The sequence below is a fragment of the Arachis stenosperma genome, chromosome 1 (genome assembly GCF_014773155.1).
Source record: "Arachis stenosperma cultivar V10309 chromosome 1, arast.V10309.gnm1.PFL2, whole genome shotgun sequence".
NCBI lineage: Eukaryota > Viridiplantae > Streptophyta > Magnoliopsida > Fabales > Fabaceae > Arachis > Arachis stenosperma.
The window spans coordinates 43099169-43121226 of NC_080377.1; the positions used below are offsets into that span (position 1 = coordinate 43099169).

Consider the following 22058-nt stretch of genomic DNA (forward strand, 5'->3'; position numbering starts at 1 on the left):
GCTTTAGTCTCACCCCCAGCACACACCAAGTGGGCCCCAGAAGTGGATTTCTGCACCAATTATCTTAGTTTACTCATTTTGCAAACCTAGGTTACTAGTTTACTATTTAAACAACTTTTAGAGAATTATTTTGTACCTCATGACATTTTCAGATCTGAATTTTATACACTTTGATGGCATGAGTCTCTAAACTCCATTGTTGGGGGTGAGGAGCTCTGTAGCGTCTCGATGAATTAATGCAATTGTTTCTATTTCACTCAAACGTGTGTGTGTTCCGATCTAAGATGTTTATTCGCGCTTAATTTTGAAGGAGGTGATGATCCGTGACACTCATCACCTCCCTCAATCTATGAACGTGTGCCTGACAAACACCTCCGTTCTACATCAGACTGAATAAGCTTCTCTTAGATTCCTTAATCAGAATCTCCGCGGTATAAGCTAGAATTGATGGCGGCCACTCTTGAGAATCCGGAAGGTCTAAATATTGTCTGTGGTATTCCGAGTAGGATTCAAGGATTGAATGGCTGTGACGAACTTCAAACTCGCGATTGCTGGGCGTGATGACAAACGCAAAAGGATCAATGGATCCTATTCCAACATGATCGAGAACCAACAGCTGATTAGCCGTGCTGTGACAGAGCACCTGGACCATTTTCACTGAGAGGATGGGAGGTAGCCAATGACAATGGTGACACCCTACATACAGCTTGCCGTAGACGTGCTTTACAAACAATTGAGTTGAATATTACATTGCAGAAATTCAGAGGACAAAGCATCTCCAAAACTCCAACATATTTCTCATTACTGCACAACAAGTAACGATTTTATTCTCTTTTATTTTTCCCATCTAATAATTCCAACTGATAATTTTAATTAATATCCTGACTAAGAATAATAAAATAAACATAGCTTGCTTCAAACCAATAATCTCCGTGGGATCGACCCTTACTCACGTAAGGTATTACTTGGACGACCCAGTGCACTTGCTGGTTAGTTGTACGGATTGCAAATTCGTGCACCAAGTTTTTGGCGCCGTTGCCGGGGAGTATTCGAGTTTGAACAACTAAAGGTTTATTTTATTTCTTAGATTAGGAATAATTTATTTTTATTGTTATAGAGTCATTAAAATCTGATAGGATAGTTTCTTTTCAAAAATTTCTTTTCAAAAATATTATTTTTCTTAATTAATTGTTAATTTTTCTTGAGTTTAGTGTCTTGTTTTAAGTTTGGTGTTATTTGCATATTTTATATTTTTCTTTAACTTTTCGAATTTGTGTTCTTTGTTCTTCATTGATCTTCAAGTTGTTCTTGTTCATCTTTCTTGTTGATCTTGAGTTTTTCTTGTTTTGTGTCTTTTCTTGTTTCACTTGTGTTCTTTTTAAAGCATTAATCTTCCAAAAGGAATATACCTATTCAAAACAAGTGTTACATTTACTCCCAATTGGCTAGAGTATTGGTTTATATTCTTGATGATTGGGCACCAGTTCTTTTGAAAATCTTTTTCAAAAATAATTTTTCTTGATTTAATCTTGTGCCAAACTTTAAGTTTGGTATTTTCTTGTTAATTTTGATATAATTTTCGAAAATTTTATTAAAGTTTTCTAAAAATTTTAAGTTTGGTGTTTTTCCTTTTGTTCTTGGTGTTCTTGTGAATCTTCAAGGTGTTCTTGAGTTTTTTCTTGTGTTTTGATCTTAAAATTTTTAAGTTTGGTGTTCCTTGGTATTTTCCCTCCAAAATTTTTGAAAATAAGGAGCATTAGATCTAAAATCTTTAAGTCTTGTGTCTTCTGTGTGTTTTTCTCTTTCATCATAAAATTCAAAATTCAAAAAAATATCTTTTCTAACTAATTTTGAACTATTTTTTCAAAATTTTTTTTATAAAAATTCAGATTTCAATTTTAAAATTTTTCAATTCTTATCTTTTTAAGTTAAAAAAAATTATTATCTTTTTCAAAAATATCCTAACCACTTTCTCTCTCCTCACTTTTTCAAAAATCTTCATAAAATATTTTCAAATTCTTATTAAATTTTTTTTATTTTAATTTTCTTATTTTATCTTATTTTTATTTTGGTTTTTATTTTATTTCGAATTATTTATTTATTTATTTATAAACTAAAAATTTAAATCCACATTACCCCTTTACTCCAACATGGACATAAGCGGAAATGAACAGTCCAAGAGGACTTTGGGGTCATATGCTAGCCCCACTACTGCTTCATATGGGAGTAGTATCTGTATACCCTCCATTGGAGTTAGTAGCTTTGAGTTGAATCCTCAGCTCATTATCATGGTGCAGCAAAGCTGCTAGTATTCCGGTCTTCCACATGAAGAACCTACAGAGTTTCTGGCACAATTTTTACAAATTGCTGACACAGTACATGATAAGGAAGTAGATCAGGATGTTTACAGATTATTACTATTTCCATTTGCTGTAAAAGATCAAGCTAAGAGGTGGTTAAACAACCAACCTAAGAACAGCATAAAAACATGGAAACAGCTGTCAGAAAAATTTCTGAATCACTATTTCCCTCCAAAACGGATGACACAGCTAAGGCTAAGCATCCAAGGCTTCAACCAAGGAGATAATGAATCCCTTTATGATGCCTGGGAGAGATACAGAGAGATGCTAAGAAAATGCCCCTCTGAAATGTTTTCAGAGTGGGTGCAATTAGACATCTTCTACTATGGGCTTACAGAAAAAGCTCAGATTTCTCTAGACCACTCAGCTGGTGGATCTATACATATGAGAAAAACAATTGAAGAAGCTCAAGAGCTTATTGATACAGTTGCCAAAAATCAGCATCTGTACCTAAGCAGTGAATCTTCCATGAAAGAAGAAGCTAAAACAGTAACTGCTGAACTCAGTCCTGTAGATCAGGCTAATGAATTCAATCAGCAGCTGGACTTTCTAACCCAGCAACTAGCCGAATTCAAGGAAATACTACAGGAAACAAGAATGGCTAACAGGAATATGGAAGTACAGTTAAAGCAAACAGAAAAGCAACTGTCAAAACAAATAGCAGAAGAATGCCAAGCAGTTCAATTAAGAAGTGGGAAAACATTAAACACTTCACTTCAAAACAGCAGGAAGCCAAGAAATGAACAAATGGCTAATCAAAATCCCTCTGAGGACAATCAGAGCCCAAAGAGGAATAATGCTGGCGCTGAACGCCCAGCCCATGCTCATTCCTGGCGTTCAACGCCAGAAACAAGCATGAATCCGGCGTTGAACGCCCAAAGGGAGCATGGTTCTGGCATTCAGACGCTAGTAACAAATAAGGAGTTGGCGTCTAACGCCACTCCAGCTTCCACCCCTGGCATTCAAACGCCAGTGGGGGATCAGTCACATACAAGTGCTGATAACAACCCTTCTAAAAAGGCTTCCCAACCCACTTCTGTAGGTAATAAACCTGCAGCAACTAAGGTTGAGGAATACAAAGCCAAAATGCCTTATCCTCAAAAACTCCATCAAGCGGAACAGGATAAGCAATTTGCCCGCTTTGCAGACTATCTCAGGACTCTTGAAATAAAAGATTCCATTTGCAGAAGCACTTGAGCAAATACCCTCTTATGCTAAGTTCATGAAAGAGATCTTAAGTCATAAGAAGGATTGAAGGGAAACTGAAAAAGTTTACCTTACTGAAGAATGCAGTGCAGTCATTCTGAAAAGCTTACCTGAGAAGCTTAAAGATCCTGGGAGCTTTATGATACCATGCACATTAGAGGGTACTTGTACCAAGCAAGCTTTATGTGATCTTGGGGCAAGTATCAACCTAATACCTGCATCTACTATCAGAAAGCTTGGTTTAACTGAAGAAATCAAACCAACCAGGATATGTCTTCAACTTGCTGATGGCTCCATTAAATACCCATCAGGCGTAATTGAAGACATGATTATCAAGGTTGGGCCATTCGCCTTTCCTACTGACTTTGTGGTGCTGGAAATGGAGGAGCACAAGAGTGCAACTCTCATTCTAGGAAGACCTTTCCTAGCAACTGGCCGAACCCTCATTGACGTCCAAAAAGGGGAAGTAACCCTGAGAGTCAATGAGGAGGAGTTCAAGTTGAATGTTGTTAAAGCCATGCAACATCCAGACACCCCAAATGACTGCATGAGTGTTGATATTATTGACTCTCTAGTAAGAGAGGTCAATATGGCTGAGAGTCTCGAATCAGAGCTAGAGGACATCTTTAAAGATGTTCAGCCTGATCTGGAGGAATCAGAAAGAATAATAGAACCTCTAAAAATCCCTCAGGAAGAGGAGAAACCTCCTAAACCCGAGCTCAAACCATTACCACCATCCCTGAAATATGCATTTCTGGGAGAAGGTGATACCTTTCCTGTAATCATAAGCTCTACCTTAGAGCCACAGGAAGAGGAAGCACTAATTCAAGTGCTAAGGACACACAAGACAGCTCTTGGGTGGTCCATCAGTGATCTCAAGGGCATTAGCCCAGCCAGATGCATGCACAAGATCTTACTGGAGGGTGACGCCAAGCCAGTGGTTCAACCACAAAGGCGGCTGAATCCAGCCATGAAGGAAGTTGTGCAGAAAGAGGTCACTAAGTTACTAGAGGCTGGGATTATTTATCCTATTTCTGATAGCCCCTGGGTAAGCCCTGTCCAAGTCGTCCCTAAGAAAGGTGGCATGACAGTGGTTCATAATGAAAAAAATGAACTGGTTCCTACAAGAACAGTTACAGGGTAGTGTATGTGTATTGATTATAGAAGGCTCAATACAGCCACCCGAAAGGATCATTTTCCTTTACCATTCATAGACCAGATGCTAGAAAGACTAGCAGGTCATGAATACTACTGCTTCCTGGATGGATATTTAGGTTATAATCAAATTGCAGTAGATCCCCAGGATCAAGAGAAAACGGCATTCACATGTCCATCTGGAGTATTTACATATAGAAGGATGCCATTTGGCTTGTGCAATGCACCTGCAACCTTTCAGAGGTGCATGCTCTCAATTTTCTCTGATATGGTGGAAAAATTTCTGGAAGTCTTCATGGATGACTTTTCAGTGTTTGGAGACTCATTCAGCTTCTGCCTTAACCATCTAGCACTTGTTCTAAAGAGATGCCAAGAGACTAACCTGGTTTTAAACTGGGAGAAGTGTCATTTTATGGTGACTGAAGGAATTGTCCTTGGGCACAAAATCTCGAACAAGGGAATAGAGGTGGATCAAGCTAAGGTAGAGGTAATTGAAAAATTACCACCACCAACCAATGTTAAGGCAATCAGAAGCTTTCTGGGGCATGCATGATTCTATAGGAGGTTTATAAAGGATTTTTCAAAAATCGCCAAACCTCTAAGTAATCTGCTAGCTGCTGACACACCATTTATCTTTGATAAGGAGTGTCTGCAGGCATTTGAGACTCTGAAAGCTAAGCTGGTCACAGCACCAGTCATCTCTGCACCAAACTGGACATTACCATTTGAATTGATGTGTGACGCCAGTGATCATGCCATTGGTGCAGTATTGGGACAGAGGCATGACAAGCTCATGCACGTCATTTACTATGCTAGCCGTGTTTTAAATGACGCACAGAAGAACTACACAACCACGGAAAAAGAATTACTTGCAATGGTTTACGCCATTGACAAGTTTAGATCCTATTTAGTAGGATCAAAAGTGATTGTGTACACTGATCATGCTGCTCTTAAATATCTACTCACAAAGCAGGATTCAAAACCCAGACTTATAAGATCGGTGTTGCTTCTGCAAGAGTTTGATATAGAAATAAGAGACAGAAAAGGGACAGAGAATCAGGTAGCAGACCACCTGTCCCGAATAAAACCAGTAGAAGGGGCGTCCCTCCCTCTTACTGAGATCTCTGAAAACTTTCCGGATGAGCAACTATTTCCCATCCAGGAAGTGCCATGGTTTGCAGATATTGCAAACTACAAGGCAGTGAGGTTCATACCCAAAGAGTACAGTAGGCAGCAATCAAAGAAATTGATCACAGATGCAAAGTACTATCTTTGGGATGAACCATATCTCTTCAAGAGATGTGCAGACGGAGTAATCCGTAGATGTGTGCCTAAGGAAGAAGCGCAGAAGATCCTATGGCACTGCCATAGATCACAATATGGAGGACATTTTGGAAGTGAGCGAACAGCCACAAGAGTCCTCCAATGTGGCTTCTACTGGCCTACTCTCTATAAAGATTCCCGAATGTTTGTACTTAATTGTGACAGTTGCCAAAGATCTGGCAATCTGCCTCACAGTTATGCCATGCCTCAACAAGGGATCTTGGAGATTGAGTTGTTTGATGTATGGTGGCAGTGGATTATGTATCCAAATGGGTGGAGGCTATTGCAACACCCACTAATGACACTAAAACAGTGTTAAAATTCCTCCAGAAACACATCTTCAGCAGATTTGGTACCCCTAGAGTATTAATCAGTGATGGGGGCAATCATTTCTGCAATAAACAGCTTTACTCTGCTTTGGTTCGTTGTGGAGTTAGCCACAGGGTGGCCACTCCATATCATCCACAGACTAATGGGCAAGCTGAAGTCTCAAATAGAGAACTCAAAAGAATCCTGGAACAGACTGTAATTAACTGTAGAAGGGATTGGGCAAGGAGCTTGGATGATGCTCTGTGGGCATACAGAACAGCATTCAAGACCCCTATAGGGACCTCTCCATACCAGCTTGTGTATGGAAAGGCATGTCACTTGCCAGTGGAACTAGAACACAAGGCCTACTGGGCAACCAGATTCCTAAACCTTGATGCCAAGTTAGCAGGAGAAAAATGATTGCTCCAGTTAAATGAGCTAGAGGAATTTAGACTCAATGCTTTCGAGAATGCAAAAATATACAAAGAGAAAGCGAAAAGATGGCATGATAAGGAATTGTCATCCAGAGTCTTTGAGCCGAGGCAGAAAGTTTTGCTATTTAATTCTAGGCTCAAATTATTCCCTGGGAAATTAAAATCCCGGTGGAGAGGTCCATATGTAATTACAAGTGTATCACCATATGGATACGTAGAGCTTCAGGATAATGACTCTAACAAAAAGTTCATTGTTAATGGACAGAGAATTAAACATTATCTTGAAAGTAACTTCGAGCAAGAATGCTCAAAACTGAGACTTGATTAGAGCTCAGTGGTAGTCCAGCTAAAGACAATAAAGAAGCGCTTGCTGGGAGGCAACCCAGCCATTTACAAAGTTTATTTACTAATTAAATAAATTTCTTTTTTTTACAGGTATGTGTCCAAGTATCTTCAAAGGGTAAAAATAGCAATTGATTGAATTCACAAAGTTACAGGGAAATTTGGAAGCTCACTGGCGTGAAAAAGCCAGTAAGAAACATTTTGGGCGTTGAACGCCCAAAAGAAGCACCCACTGGGCGTTCAACGCCAGTAAGGGTAGCCATCTGGGCGTTAAACACCAGAAAGGAGCATCTTCTGGGCGTTGAACGCCAGAAAGAAGCACCTTCTAGGCGTTTAACGCCAGATTGACAGCATCCTGGGCGTTCAGAAAAACGCCCAGTGACAAAGGACTTCCTGGCGTTCAACGCCAGAAAGAAGCAACAGCTGGGCGTTGAACGCCCAGGAGAAGCAACAATTGGGCGTTAAACGCCCAAAACATGCAGCATTTGGGCGTTTAACGCCAGGATGGTGGGGAGGAGGTAAAATTCATTTTTCTTCACAAATTTTCTAATTTTTATGTTTCAATTCATGATTTCTTGCATAAACATGTTTCCAAATATCATCCTTCAATTTCAAAAATTTTAATTCTAATTTCTAAGAACCCTAATTTCTAAAATCCCTTTTTCAAAAATATTACATGCATCTTAATCCATAAAAACAAATTGTTTTCTAAAATCTTCTAAAATCTTTTTCAAATTAAAAATTCAGATTTATTTTTAAATATCATTCATATCTTTTTAAATTATATCTTTTTCTTATCATATTTATCTTTTACAAATCATATCTTTTATCTTATATCTTTTTTTTAAATCTTTTTCAACTCATCATATCTTTTGAATTTCGAAATTGCCTCTCCCTCTATTCCTCTCTTATCCTTTCTTTTGCTTGAGGACAAGCAAATCTCTAAGTTTGGTGTGATTTGCCATGATCATTGAGCTAAAACTCATCAAGATCATGGCACCTAAGGAAACAGGAAGAGCAAGGATGTAACTTGAAGGAACTGAAGTGTCAGAAATTATATCTTGAAGGACCAAGCACCCCACAGACTAGAGGAACATCCACTTCCCAAAATAAAGGTCGTTGAGTTCTAATCTTTGCCTTAACTCTGTGATAACTGTTCTTATTAGAAATCTACCTTAGAAGTTATATATTAGTAGTAGTAATTAGTATCTCTACTTTGATTTTAATTCCAATTAAGTTATAATTTATTTTTCTCATCATCATCAAACATGAATAAAATAGTAGATTTTTAGAATAAAGAGGCAATATTTTTTTCGAGTTCTTAATAAGAAAAATTCTAATTATTTATATGTGGTGGCAATACTTTTTGTCTTCTGAATGAATGCATGAACAGTGCATATTTTTGATATTGAATTTTATGAATGTTAAAATTATTGGCTCTTGAAAGAGTGATGAACAAGAGAAATGTTATTGATGATCTGAAAAATCACAAAATTGATTCTTGAAGCAAGAAAAAGCAGTGAAAAACAAGCTTGCAAAAAAAAAAGGCAAAAGAGGTAGAAAAAGCCAATAGCCCTTTAAACCAAAAGGCAAGGGTGAAAAGGATCCAAGGCTTTGAGTATCAATGGATAGGAGGGCCCAAGGAAATAAATCCAGGCCTAAGCGGCTAAATCAAGCTGTCCCTAACCATGTGCTTGTGGCATGCAGGTCCAAGTGAAAAGCTTGAGACTGAGTGGTTAAAGTCGTGATCCAAAGCAAAAGAGTGTGCTTAAGAACTCTGGACACCTCTAATTGGGGACTTGAGCAAAGCTAAGTCACAATCTGAAAAGGTTCACCCAGTTATGTGTCTGTGGCATTTATGTATCCGGTGGTAATATTGGAAAACAAAGTGCTTAGGGCCACGGCCAAGACTCATTAAGTAGCTGTGTTCAAGAATCAACATAGTAAACTAGGAGAATCAATAATACTATCTAAATTCTGAGTTCCTATGGATGCCAATCATTCTGAATTTCAAAGGATAAAGTGAGATGCCAAAACTGTTCAGAAGCAAAAAGCTACTAGCCCCGCTCATCCAATTAGAATCTGAGCTTCACTTAAAACTCTGAAATATTATTGCTTCTTAATTTCTTGTTATCCTATTTTATTTATCTAGTTGCTTGAGGACAAGCAACAGTTTAAGTTTGGTGTTGTGATGAGCGGATATTTTATACGCTTTTTGGGGGTAATTTCATGTAGATTTTAGCATGTTTTAATTAGTTTTTAATAGAATATTATTATTTTTTAGGCAAAAATCATATTTCTGGACTTTACTATGAGTTTGTGTGTTTTTCTATGATTTCAGGTATTTTCTGGCTGAAATTGAGGGAGCTGAGCAAAAATCTGAGTTAGGCTGAAAAAGGACTGCTGATGCTGTTGGATCCTGACCTCCCTGTACTCGAAATGGATTTTCTGGAGCTACAGGAGTCTAATTGGCGCCTTCTCAATGGCGTTGGAAAGTAGACATCCAGGGCTTTCCAGCAATATATAATAGTTCATACTTTGCGCGAAGATAGACGACGTAACTTGGCGTTGAACGCCAAGTATATGCTGCTGTCTGGAGTTAAACGCCAGAAACACGTCATGATCCGGAGTTGAACGCCCAAAACACGTTATAACTTGGAGTTCAACTCCAAGAAAAGCCTCAGTTCGTGGATAGCTTTAGTCTCAGCCCCAGCACACACCAAGTGGGCCCCAGAAGTGGATTTCTGCACCAATTATCTTAGTTTACTCATTCTGCAAACCTAGGTTACTAGTTTACTATTTAAACAACTTTTAGAGAATTATTTCGTACCTCATGACATTTTCAGATCTGAATTTTATACACTTTGACGGCATGAGTCTCTAAACTCCATTGTTGGGGGTGAGGAGCTCTGCATCGTCTCGATGAATTAATGCAATTGTTTCTATTTCACTCAAACGTGTGTGTGTTCCGATCTAAGATGTTTATTCGCGCTTAATTATGAAGGAGGTGATGATCCGTGACACTCATCACCTCCCTCAATCTATGAACGTGTGTCTGACAAACACCTCCGTTCTACATCAGACTGAATAAGCTTCTCTTAGATTCCTTAATCAGAATCTCCGCGGTATAAGCTAGAATTGATGGCGGCCACTCTTGAGAATCTGGAAGGTCTAAATCTTGTCTGTGGTATTCCGAGTAGGATTCAAGGATTGAATGGCTGTGACGAACTTCAAACTCGCGATTGCTGGGCGTGATGACAAACGCAAAAGGATCAATGGATCCTATTCCAACATGATCGAGAACCAACAGCTGATTAGCCGTGCTGTGACAGAGCACCTGGACCGTTTTCACTGAGAGGATGGGAGGTAGCCACTGACAATGGTGACACCCTACATACAGCTTGCCGTAGACGTGCTTTACAACAATTGAGTTGAATATTACATTGCAAAAATTCAGAGGACAAAGCATCTCCAAAACTCCAACATATTTCTCATTACTGCACAACAAGTAACGATTTTATTCTCTTTTATTTTTCCCATCTAATAATTCCAACTGATAATTTTAATTAATATCCTGACTAAGAATAATAAAATAAACATAGCTTGCTTCAAACCAATAATCTCCGTGGGATCGACCCTTACTCACGTAAGGTATTACTTGGACGACCCAGTGCACTTGCTGGTTAGTTGTACGGATTGCAAATTCGTGCACCACCTTTGTACCCATCTTCTTGTTGATCATCATTTTTCCACTTGGGTGGTGAACAGTCGGAATTCTCACTGAGACATCCAAACAGCTTCCTAGACCCATTCAGTTGAGCTTTATACCAACCCTTGCATTTAAACTTAAAGCTTCCAACCATAATGAACCTTGCAGGACAATTCTTACTACTGTCCATCTTCCTCTTAGTCTTTATGCCACAAAGAGCTAAGTTGACCATCCATCTCCAGTAGCCCATATTCAAGTGGAATTAGAAAGCTAAGGGATATGAATTTTACCCACTTGAATGTTGTGAAGGATGATGGTAACTTAGGGGGAGGGGTTTCCAATAAATTTGGTAAGGTAAATTCAAACTCCACTCCCTTGTGCTCTTTGACAACTTCCACCTCCTTGTAAGCTTCTTCAATTTTGACTTCTTCCTCTTGGTAGCTTTCTTTCAATTCAATCTTCTCTTCTTCATTGCTTACCAAGGGCATGGGAGGTTGTGCTTTTGCTTCTTTAGTCTCCATCTCTTGATCGACCTCTTCCAAGTCCTTAATCATGACATGCCTTGGAGGTTGTACACCCTCCTCAACATCAAATGCAACTGTCTTGGAAGGAGGCTCTATGTCTTGACTTTTCCATGGAGGTTCATCATCTCCTAAGTCTTCAACCAATTCTTCTTCTTTGATAATTACAGTTTCCTCCACTTGTTCCAGTACAAAGTCATGTTCCGTACTGTCCACTGGAGTTTCTAGTATCTCCTTCGTGCTGCGTTCTTCACTAGATTGTCCACATGAAGCCATCGGGGTTCCTTGAGTGTCCGAACGTCGGGAAGCTAATTGACTTATCGCTTGATTTAATTGGTGAAGGGTTGCATAAAATTTTTCCACTGTCTCCTTGAGACGATCCCTTGATTCTTGTTCTGCTTGGGTATCATAAGTAGGACCATAAGACTCTTGGATTGATAGATATGGAGATGACAAATATTGAGGTGGTGGTTCTTGGGAGTAATTGGGTTGGAATCGGGGTGGTTCTATATATGGTTCATATGGCTCATAAGGTGGTTGGTATGGTGGTTGAGGGTTAGGGTCATATGGAAGTGAATGGTGAAAAGGGACTTGTGAGTATGGTGGTCCAATGCTATGTTGAGGAGGGGGTTCATAGGCGTATGGTGGTGGTTGTTGATAGTCAAAAGAGTGCTCACCATAGCCATTGCCTTGATATGCATCACAGAATGGTTGTTGATAGTCCATTGGGGGTGGTTGTTGCCATGAGGGTTGATCAAATCCTTGTGGCTCTCCCATCTTTGATTGTTCCAACCTTGATGCCTGTTCTCATTGTAATTTCCTTTTCCTGCAACATAATTGTAACCAGACTCATAGCCAAAGGGATGAGAGTTCATAGTAGTGAGATAAAATAAAAATAAAAATTAATAAAAAAGAAAATATTTTGAAAATGATATGATTTTTGAAATAAGATAAGATAAGATTTTTGAAATAGATATGATTTTTGAAAAAAAATATGATAAGATTTTTGAAATTTAAAACTAAAATAAAATAAGATAAAAAAATTTTAAAATAAAAATCTGAATTTTTTTTTTTGAAAAATATTTACAATAACCAATAATAAGGCACACGTTTGCAATTCTCCGGCAACGGCGCCATTTTGAAGAACTGAAGATTGATGGTTTAGAGCTTATAGTAAACTATCGTTGTAAGTATAGTTACTAAACCAAGCAGTCAACCTTTCTTACAAACGTTTTGGTTGTCACAAGTAACAAACCCCTAAATAAATTGATAACCGAAGTATTTAAACCTCGGGTCGTCTTCTCAAGGAATTGCAGGGAGGTGTTCTTATTATTGGTTATGAGTTTTGTAAATTGGGGGTTTTGGAATTTGGGCAATGGGCACAGATATAAAGAAAAATAAATTAATAATTATAAAATTTCTTGGCAAGGTATGAGAAATTGGAAGTCCTATCCCAGTTATCCTTATCAATTGTGATGAGAATTGGATTTTTCTCCCACTATGTTAACCTCTAACTATGAAGGTAAGTTAAGTGGATGAATTAATTCGAATCCTCAAATTCCAGTCTTTCCTTGGGAAAAGTTAGAGTTATTGGATCTCGAATTAATTCTTGAAGAATTCTAATTTTCAGTCAACACTTTGAGTTTGATAACTCAAGCGTCACCAATTATTTAACCCAAGCCAAAAGGGAAAATTCTAAATTAAATTAAAAGCATTCATGTAAATAAAGCAATCATAAATCTAACACATATCAAATTACGTCTAAACATAAATTCAAGTCATAACATGGAAAGGTTCATAAGCCAATTGAGCAACATAATTCAAATACAAATAAAAGTATTAGAGTAAATAAAAGTAGAAAATAAATATTGAAGGAACATAGAACTTGGAATGAAGATGAATTGAACTAAACTAATAGAAATCCTAAAATCCTAAATCCTAAGAGAGAGGAGAGAACATCTCTCTCTAGAAACTACATCTAAAACCTAAAAAGTGAATTATGAAAGTATGTTGAGTCTCTGCATGTTCCCTGACTTTAATATGTGTTTTTGGGCCAAAAACTGGGTTGAAATGTGGCCCGGAATCTCTGACAGTGACTTTTGTAATTCTGCAGGTCGCGCACGTCACGCGTCCGCGTCATCCACGCGTTCGCGTCACTTAGCATTTCTCGTACCACGCGTGCACGTCGTCCTCGCTTTCGCGTCATTCGTGTAGCTTCCAATCCGCGCGGTCGCGTCAGGCACGCGAACGCGTCACTCTGATTTCTTCCATTTCGCGCGGTCGCATGAGCCATGCGACCGCGTGACTTCTCGCTAGTCATCTCCTCAATTCCTTGTGTTCCTTCCATTTTTGCACGCTTCCTCTTTATTCTCTAAGCCATTCCTGCCCTATGAAGCCTAAAACACTTAACACACAGATCAAGGCATCGAATGGTGATAAGAGAGGATTAAGATTAGCTAAATTAAGACCAAAGAAGCATGTTTTCAATCATAGAACTAAATTAGGAAGGAATTGTAAAATCATGCAAATCCTATGAATAGGTAGGTGAAAAGCTTGATAAAATCACTCATTTGAATACAATATAAAGCATGAAATAGTGGTTTATTAGCAGTCCACACTCAACTCGAACTCAATATCCTTCTGCAGCAGTCGGGATAAGGGTAGTGCTATCTTACTGAAGTCCTTGATAAATCGATGGTAGAAACTTGCATGACCAAGAAACGAACGGACTTTTCTCACGAAGGAAGGGTAAGGTAAACCAGAAATGACATCTATTTTTGCGGGATCAACTGAAATACCAGTATTAGAAAGTACATGACCTAGAACAATATCCTATTTTTCCATAAAATGACATTTTTCAAAATTCAATACAACGTTTGAACTAACACACATGTCTAATACTCTAGCTAAACTATCCAGGCAAAGGTTAAACGAATCACCATACATACTAAAGTCATCCATGAAAACTTCCATACAGTTCTCAAGAAGATCTGAGAAAATGCTCATCATGCATCTTTGGAACGTAGCCAGTGCATTGCATAAGCCAAAAGGCATCCTCTTTTATGCATACATTTCGAAGGGACATGTAAAAGTAGTTTTCTCCTGATCTTCAGGAGATATATGAATTTGAAAATAGCCAGTGTAACCATCTAGAAAACAGTAGTGTGATTTACCTGACAGGTGATCAAGCATCTGATCGATAAAAGGAAGTGGGTAGTGATCCTTACGAGTAGCCTGGTTGAGATGCCTATAGTCAATGCACACCCTCCAGGAGTTTTACACTCTAGTTGCAATGAGTTTCCCATGCTCATTCTTCACTGTTGTGACGCCAGACTTCATTGGTACCACCTGTACTGGGTTGACCCATTCACTATCCGAGATTGGATAGATGATGTCGGCTTCAAGCAGTCTGGTCATTTCTTTCTTGACAACCTCTAGAATGGTGGGGTTTCGCCGCCTTTAGGGTTGACGGACAGGCCTTGCTCCCTCTTCTAAAAATATACAGTGCTTGCAGACTTGAGGGCTGATGCCTACTATATCCGCCAAGCTCCACCCAATAGCTTGTTTGTGCTTTCTCAGCACACCAAGCAACTGGTCCTCCTATTGGGAGGTGAGTTCCTTTGTAATGATAACTGGGAGCTTCTGATTATCCTCAAGGTAAGCATACTTGAGGTGGGGTGGAAGAGGCTTCAACTCCATTTTCTGCTCATGGCTAGGCACTTGATTATCTGGGGCCATTGGAGGAGGCAAGGTATCTTCAGGAAGCTCAGAGGGTTTTTCCACACTTGCACCTTGCTCCATGTTCATCCCTTCCACTTCTTCTTGGTGGACTTCAGCCACGGTCTCATCAATAATGTCACACTAGAAGATGGAGTGATCTTCCGGTGGGTGCTTCATAGCTTCATCCAGGTTGAAGCTCAATGCTCTGCCATCTATCTCAAAAGAGTAAGTTCCTGAGAAGGCGTCCAATTTGAACCTTGAAGTCTTTAGAAATGGCCTTCTAAGCAGGATGGATGATGGTCTTCCTGAGTCATTAGGGGGCATCTCCAAAATGTAGAAGTCAATAGGAAATGTGAGCCCTTTAATGCTCACCAGCACGTCCTCAACAATTTCAACCACCGAGATTATGATTTTATCTGCCAAAACAAACCGTGCTGCCGACCTTTTTAAGGGAGGGAGCCTCAATACATCATATACAGATAATGGTATAATAATCACACATGCACCTAAATCACACATGCAGTCAAAAAATTGTACACCCTTAATAGTACAAGTAACCATGCATGGACCTGGATCTCCATATTTTTCCGGTATGGCACCCATTAAAGCAGAAATAGAGCTACCTAGAGGAATAGTTTCTAAATCATGTATTTTTATCTTTATTTATGCATAAATCTTTTAGAAACTTAGCATACTTAGGTACCTGGTGAATAACATCAAAAAGGGGAATGGTTACCTCAGTATTTTTAAGGATCTCCACCATCTTGGGGTCTAGCTCCATCTGCTTTCTGGGTTTCCTAGCAAGGTGTGGAAAGGGAATGGAGATGGCATCTCTAGTGGCTTCATCTACCTTTGGTGCTCCATTCCTCGATTGAGCCGCTTCTTCTTCAACCATGTCTTGTACTTCATCCTCTTCTTCAACATCCTCTACCTCAACAATGTCTTCAATTGGGATGTCTACTGATGAGCGGATAATTTATACGCTTTTTGGCATTATTTTTAGGTAGTTTTTAGTAAGTTCAAGCTACTTTTAGGGATGTTTTCATTAGTTTTTATGTTAAATTCACATTTTTGGACTTTACTATGAGTTTGTGTGTTTTTCTGTAAATTCAGGTAATTTCTGGCTGAAATTGAGGGACTTGAGCAAAACTCTGAAAAAGGCTGACAAAAGAACTGCTGATGCTGTTGGATTCTAACCTCCCTGCACTCAAAATGGATTTTCTGGAGCTACAGAACTCCAAATGGCGCACTCTCAACGGCGTTGGAAAGTAGACATCCAGATCTTTCCAGCAATATATAATAGTCCGTACTTTATTCGGGAATTGACGACGTAAAGTGGCGCTCAACGCCAAGTACATGCTGCTGTCTGGAGTTAAACGCCAGAAACACGTCATAACCCGGAGTTGAACGCCAGAAACACGCTATAACTCGGTGTTCAACTCCAAGAAAAGCCTCAGCTCGTGGATAGATCAAGCTCAGCCCAAGCATACACCAAGTGGGCCTCGGAAGTGGATTTATGCATCAATTACTTACTCATGTAAACCCTAGTAGCTAGTCTAGTATATATAGGACATTTAACTGTTGTATTAGTCGTCTTTTGACCACGTTTCATCTTTGGTCTCAGTTTTGTTTTATTCTTCATCTTAAGAGGCTATTGATCACGTTTGAGGGGGCTGGCCATTCGGCCATGCCTGAACCTTTCACTTATGTATTTTCAACGGTGGAGTTTCTGCACACCATAGATTAAGGGTGTGGAGCTCTGCTGTACCTCAAGTTTCAATACAATTACCATTACTTTCTATTCAATTCTCTTTTATTCTTATTCCAAGATATACGTTGCACTTTAACTTGATGAATATGATGATCCGTGACACTCATCATCATTCTCACCTATGAACGCGCGTGACTGACAACCACTTCCGTTCTACTTTAGGCCGGGCGCATATCTCTTAAATTCTCCAACAGAATCTTCGTGATATAAGCTAGATAGATGGCGGCATTCATGGGGATCCGGAAAGTCTAACCTTGTCTGTGGTATTCCGAGTAGGATCCCGGGAATCCGGAAAGTCTAACCTTGTCTGTGGTATTTCGAGTAGGATTCTGGTATTGAATGACTGTGATGAGCTTCAAATTCCTGAAGGCTGGGCGTTAGTGACAGACGCAAAAGAATCAAGGGATTCTATTCCAACCTGATTGAGAACCGACAGATGATTAGCCGTGCTGTGACAGAGCATTTGGACCATTTTTACTGAGAGGATGGGATGTAGCCATCAACAAGGGTGATGCCTCCAGACGATTAGCCATGCAGTGACAGCGCATAGGACCATTTTCCCGAGAGGATGAAAAGTAGCCATTGAAGACGGTGATGCCCTACATACAGCTTTCCATGGAAAGGAGTAAGAAGGATTGGATGAATGTAATAAGAAAGTAGAAATACAAGAGGAGCACAGCATCTCCATACGCCTATCTGAAATTCCCACCATTAATTTACATAAGTATTTCTATCCTATTTTATTTTCTGTTTATTTTTAATTTTTGAACTCATCATAAATCAATTTAATCTGCCTAACTGAGATTTACAAGGTGACCATAGCTTGCTTCATACCAACAATCTCTGTGGGATCGACCCTTACTCACGTAAGGTATTACTTGGATGACCCAGTACACTTGCTGGTTAAGTTGAACGGAGTTGTGTCCACACATAGCAAAGAGCCATAATAATGATTCCATACAATAACAAAGAGTACTACATTGATGTGATCACAATTTCGTCCACCAAGTTTTTGGCGCCGTTGCCGGGGATTGTTCGAGTATGGACAACTGACGGTTCATCTTGTTGCTCAGATTAGGTAATTTTTTCTTCAAAAATTTTTCAAAATTTCTCTTTTCTTTTTCGTTTTTCCAAACTTTATTTTCGAAAAATATAAAAGAAAATCCAAAAAAAAATCATAAAACCATAAAAACCAAAAATATTTTATGTTTCTTGTTTGAGTCTTGAGTCAATTTTTAAGTTTGGTGTCAATTGCATGCTTTAAAAATTTTTCTTGCATTTTTTCGAAAATTCATGCATTCATGGTGTTCTTCATGATCTTCAAGTTATTCTTGACAAGTCTTCTTGGTTGATCTTGATGTTTTCTTGTTTTGTGTTGCTTGTTGTTTTTCATATGCATTTTTCGTTTGTTAGAGTCCATGCATTAAAGATTTCTAAGTTTGGTGTCTTCATGTTTTCTTTGCATCAAAAATTTTTCAAAATTATGTTCTTGATGTTCATCATGATCTTCAAAGTGTTCTTGGTGTTCATCTTGACATTCATAGTGTTCTTGCATGCATCTTGTGTTTTGATCCAAAATTTTCATGTTTTGGGTCATTTTTGTGTTTTTCTCCCTCATCATTAAAAATTCAAAAATAAAAAATATATTTTCCTTATTTTTCTCATAACTTTCGAAAATTTGAGTTGACTTAGTCAAAAATTTTTAAAATTAGTTATTTCTTACAAGTCAAGTCAAATTTTCAACTTTAAAAATCTTATCTTTTCAAAATCTTTTTCAAAAATTATATCTTTTTCATTTTTTTCTATTTTTCGAAAATTTCAAAAATCTTTTTCAAAATATTTTCAAAATTTTTTTCTTATCTTTATATCATATTTTCGAAAATTCACTAAACAATTAATGTGATTGATTCAAAAATTTGAAGTTTGTTACTTTCTTGTTAAGAAAGGTTCAATCTTTAAGTTCTAGAATCTTATCTTTTAGTTTCTTGTTAGTAATTAATTTTAATTTAAAAATTAAATCTTTTTCAAACATATCTTTTTATCTTTTATCTTATCTTGTTCAAAAAGTTTTATCTTTTTCAAAATTTGATTTCAAAATATCTTATCTAACTTCTTATTTTCTAATCTTTTCAAATTTGATTTTAATATCTTTTTCAACTAACTATTTGACTTTTTGTTTGTTTCTTATCTTTTTCAAAACCACCTAACTACTTTTCCCTCTCTAATTTTCGAAAATATCTCATCTCTTTTTCAAAAATTCTTTTTTTGTTTTAAATTTTAATTTTAATCTTATCTTATCTCTAATTTTCGAAAATTACTAACCCCTTTTTAAAATTATTTTCGAAATTCTCCCTCTCTTTTCTTAGTCTATTTAATTATTTATTTACTAACACTTCTCTTCACCTCTCTTCATCTAAAAATCCGAACCCATTCTTCTTCACTCTTCCCCCTTTTTCTTCTTCTACTAACATAAAGGAATCTCTATACTGTGACATAGAGGATTCCTCTTCTTTTCTTGTTTTCTTCTCTTTCATATGAGCATGAACAAGGAAAAAGGCACTCTTGTTGAAATTGATCCCGAACTTGAAAGGACTTTGAAGAGGAAACTAAGAGAAGCTAAATTACAACAATCTAAAGGTAACATTTCAGAAACATTAGAACAAGAGAAGGAGATGGCAGCCGCACCCAACAACAATAATGCAAGGAGAATGCTTGGTGACTTCACAAAGCCAACATCCAAATTTGATGGAAGAAGCATCTCCATTCCTGCCATTGGAGCCAATAATTTTGAGCTTAAGCCTCAACTAGTTGCTTTAATGCAACAGAACTGCAAGTTTTATGGACTTCCATCTGAAGATCCTTACCAATTTTTAACTGAGTTCTTGCAGATTTGTGAGACTGTTAAGACGAATGGAGTAGATCCTGAAGTCTACAGGCTCATGCTTTTCCTTTTTGCTGTAAGAGACAGAGCTAGAATATGGTTGGATTCACAACCTAAGGATAGCCTGGACTCTTGGGATAAGCTGGTCACAGCCTTCTTGGATAAATTCTTTCCTCCTCAAAAGCTGAGCAAGCTTAGAGTGGATGTTCAGACCTTCAAACAAAAAGATTGTGAATCCCTCTATGAAGCTTGGGAAAGATACAAGCAGTTGACCAAAAGGTGTCCATCTGACATGTTTTCAGAATGGACCATATTAGATATATTCTATTATGGTCTATCTGAATTTTCAAAAATGTCATTGGACCATTCTGCAGGTGGATCCATTCACCTAAAGAAAACGCCTGAAGAGGCTTAAGAACTCATTGACATGGTTGCAAATAACCAATTCATGTACACTTCTGAGAGAAATTCCGTGAATAATAGGACGCCTCAGAGGAAGGAAGTTCTTGAAATTGATGCTCTGAATGCCATATTGGCTCAGAACAAAGTGTTGACTCAGCAAGTCAACATGATCTCTCAAAGTCTGAATGGATGGTAAAATGCATCCAACAGTACTAAAGAGGCAACTTCTGAAGAAGCTTATGATCTTGAGAACCCTGCAATGGCAGAGGTTAATTACATGGGTGAACCTTATGGAAACACCTATAATTCATCATGGAGAAATCATCCAAATTTCTCATGGAAGGGTCAACAAAAGCCTCAACAAGGCTTTAACAATGGTGGATGTAAGACCCAAAACCTTTGAAAAGTCTTTTTATGAGTAAGTCTCAAATCATATAGTTATTTGTAGCCTTAATTTCAGAAATTATTTTATCAGAGATAATTAAGGCAATTTTTTATTTATTGGATTTGAGACGAGTTATGATTATTATCCAATTTTATAATTATTGGGTTATTTTCTATATTTAAATTATAAAGTTGATAGGGATTTTTATATGATATGGACTAAATAATCAATATTTTAATATATTGATATTGCTATTTTGGAAAATAGAGAAATTAATTATATTATTTCTAAATTTTGGATTTGGACATTTTATTGAAAATAAAATGTGAAATTGAGGAGCAAATAGTATTTCTATACATTAATTTTGTTGGATTAAAATTTATTCCTAATTACTATGTTACCTCTACTTTTATTTGAAATTACAAAAGTACCCCTAACCCTAATTTTCAAAAATGAAACCCTAACCCAGAAAAACCCTAACTCGACCCGTTTCCCCCAGGACCAGGCCGTAACACCCACAATGTTTCCCTTACCCAGCAATAGTAGCATGTGCAGCCTTCCCCTCATCTTGAATGAAAGGAATGAAACAGAAAGGGGAGGAAGGAGAGGGGGGAAGAAGAGGAAGGCGGCGCGGTGGGCGCCACTGCCACCGTCGCCACCGTTGCTAGCAGAGGGAGAGAGAGGAACGCCGTCGCACATCCAAGGGTGGAGATCGAGAGAGAGAGTAAGCCGCGCCACTGCCACCACGGGTTGCCGTCGCTAACGCCCGTGCCGTCGCCGATCATCCTGGCGCAGCGTCAGAGACAGAACTGCGACCTGAAGAGGGAGCGCGAGCCATAGCCACCGATGGAGAAGGAGGAGCGCGCACAGAGAAGGTGAAGCAGCCGCCATCGCCGGCACCTCCAGCCCGCGTTGCTGCTGTTGCGACGTCACCGCGTCGTCGTCCTCATCACAGAGCCAGCCGCCGCTGAGCTTCCATAGACGCCACATTTCACCGCGGTTGAGGGCGTCTCCATCACCGCACCTTGGCTGACGGCATTACTGATCTACTGCTCTGCGGTGCTTAGCTGGAGCTCCTGTTGCTGATGCCGGAGATCGGTGGTTGCCGAAAAAACACTACTGTTGTTACTGCCGAAGGAGGGAGAAGCCGTGCCCTGTTCTGGTCGCCGGAGCTTCCAGCCGCGCCTCAACCGTCGGGAACGCCGCTGCCGCCACCGAGCTCCACTGCCGGTAAGGCTTTTAAGTTGAGTTTTCCTTCTGTTGAGTTTCCTGGAACTTCATCGTCGCTGCGTGTGGTTCAGATCGCCGCTGCATCTTGGGGCTGACTGCCGGGCTGCCACCGAACCGGTTCGGAGACCGCCGCTATTTCGGTTCAACCGTTCCTTCTTCGGTTCGGTAAGCGTTTCGATTTGAAAAGCCTTTCGTTACTGTTCTGTTATCATACGCTGAGGTTTGTGGCGTTAATTGCTATACGATTGAGTTTTGGTTGTTGTATGTTGCGATTAGAGTTGTTGAGACTGTTACGAAAGTGGCTTGGAAC

At 38.8% G+C, this 22058-nt stretch overlaps 1 protein-coding gene across 1 annotated transcript; it reads right to left on the bottom strand.

Annotated features, from left to right (window-relative positions):
* Positions 1-13963: 13963 nt before the first annotated feature.
* On the bottom strand, positions 13964-15160 carry LOC130978961 (uncharacterized). Its single transcript, XM_057902296.1, has 3 exons — positions 15027-15160; positions 14533-14606; positions 13964-14148 (listed from the first exon to the last, which is right to left on the bottom strand). Exons 1-3 carry the CDS (start codon positions 15158-15160, stop codon positions 13964-13966), a joined length of 393 nt encoding a protein of 130 aa, XP_057758279.1.
* Positions 15161-22058: the final 6898 nt, after the last annotated feature.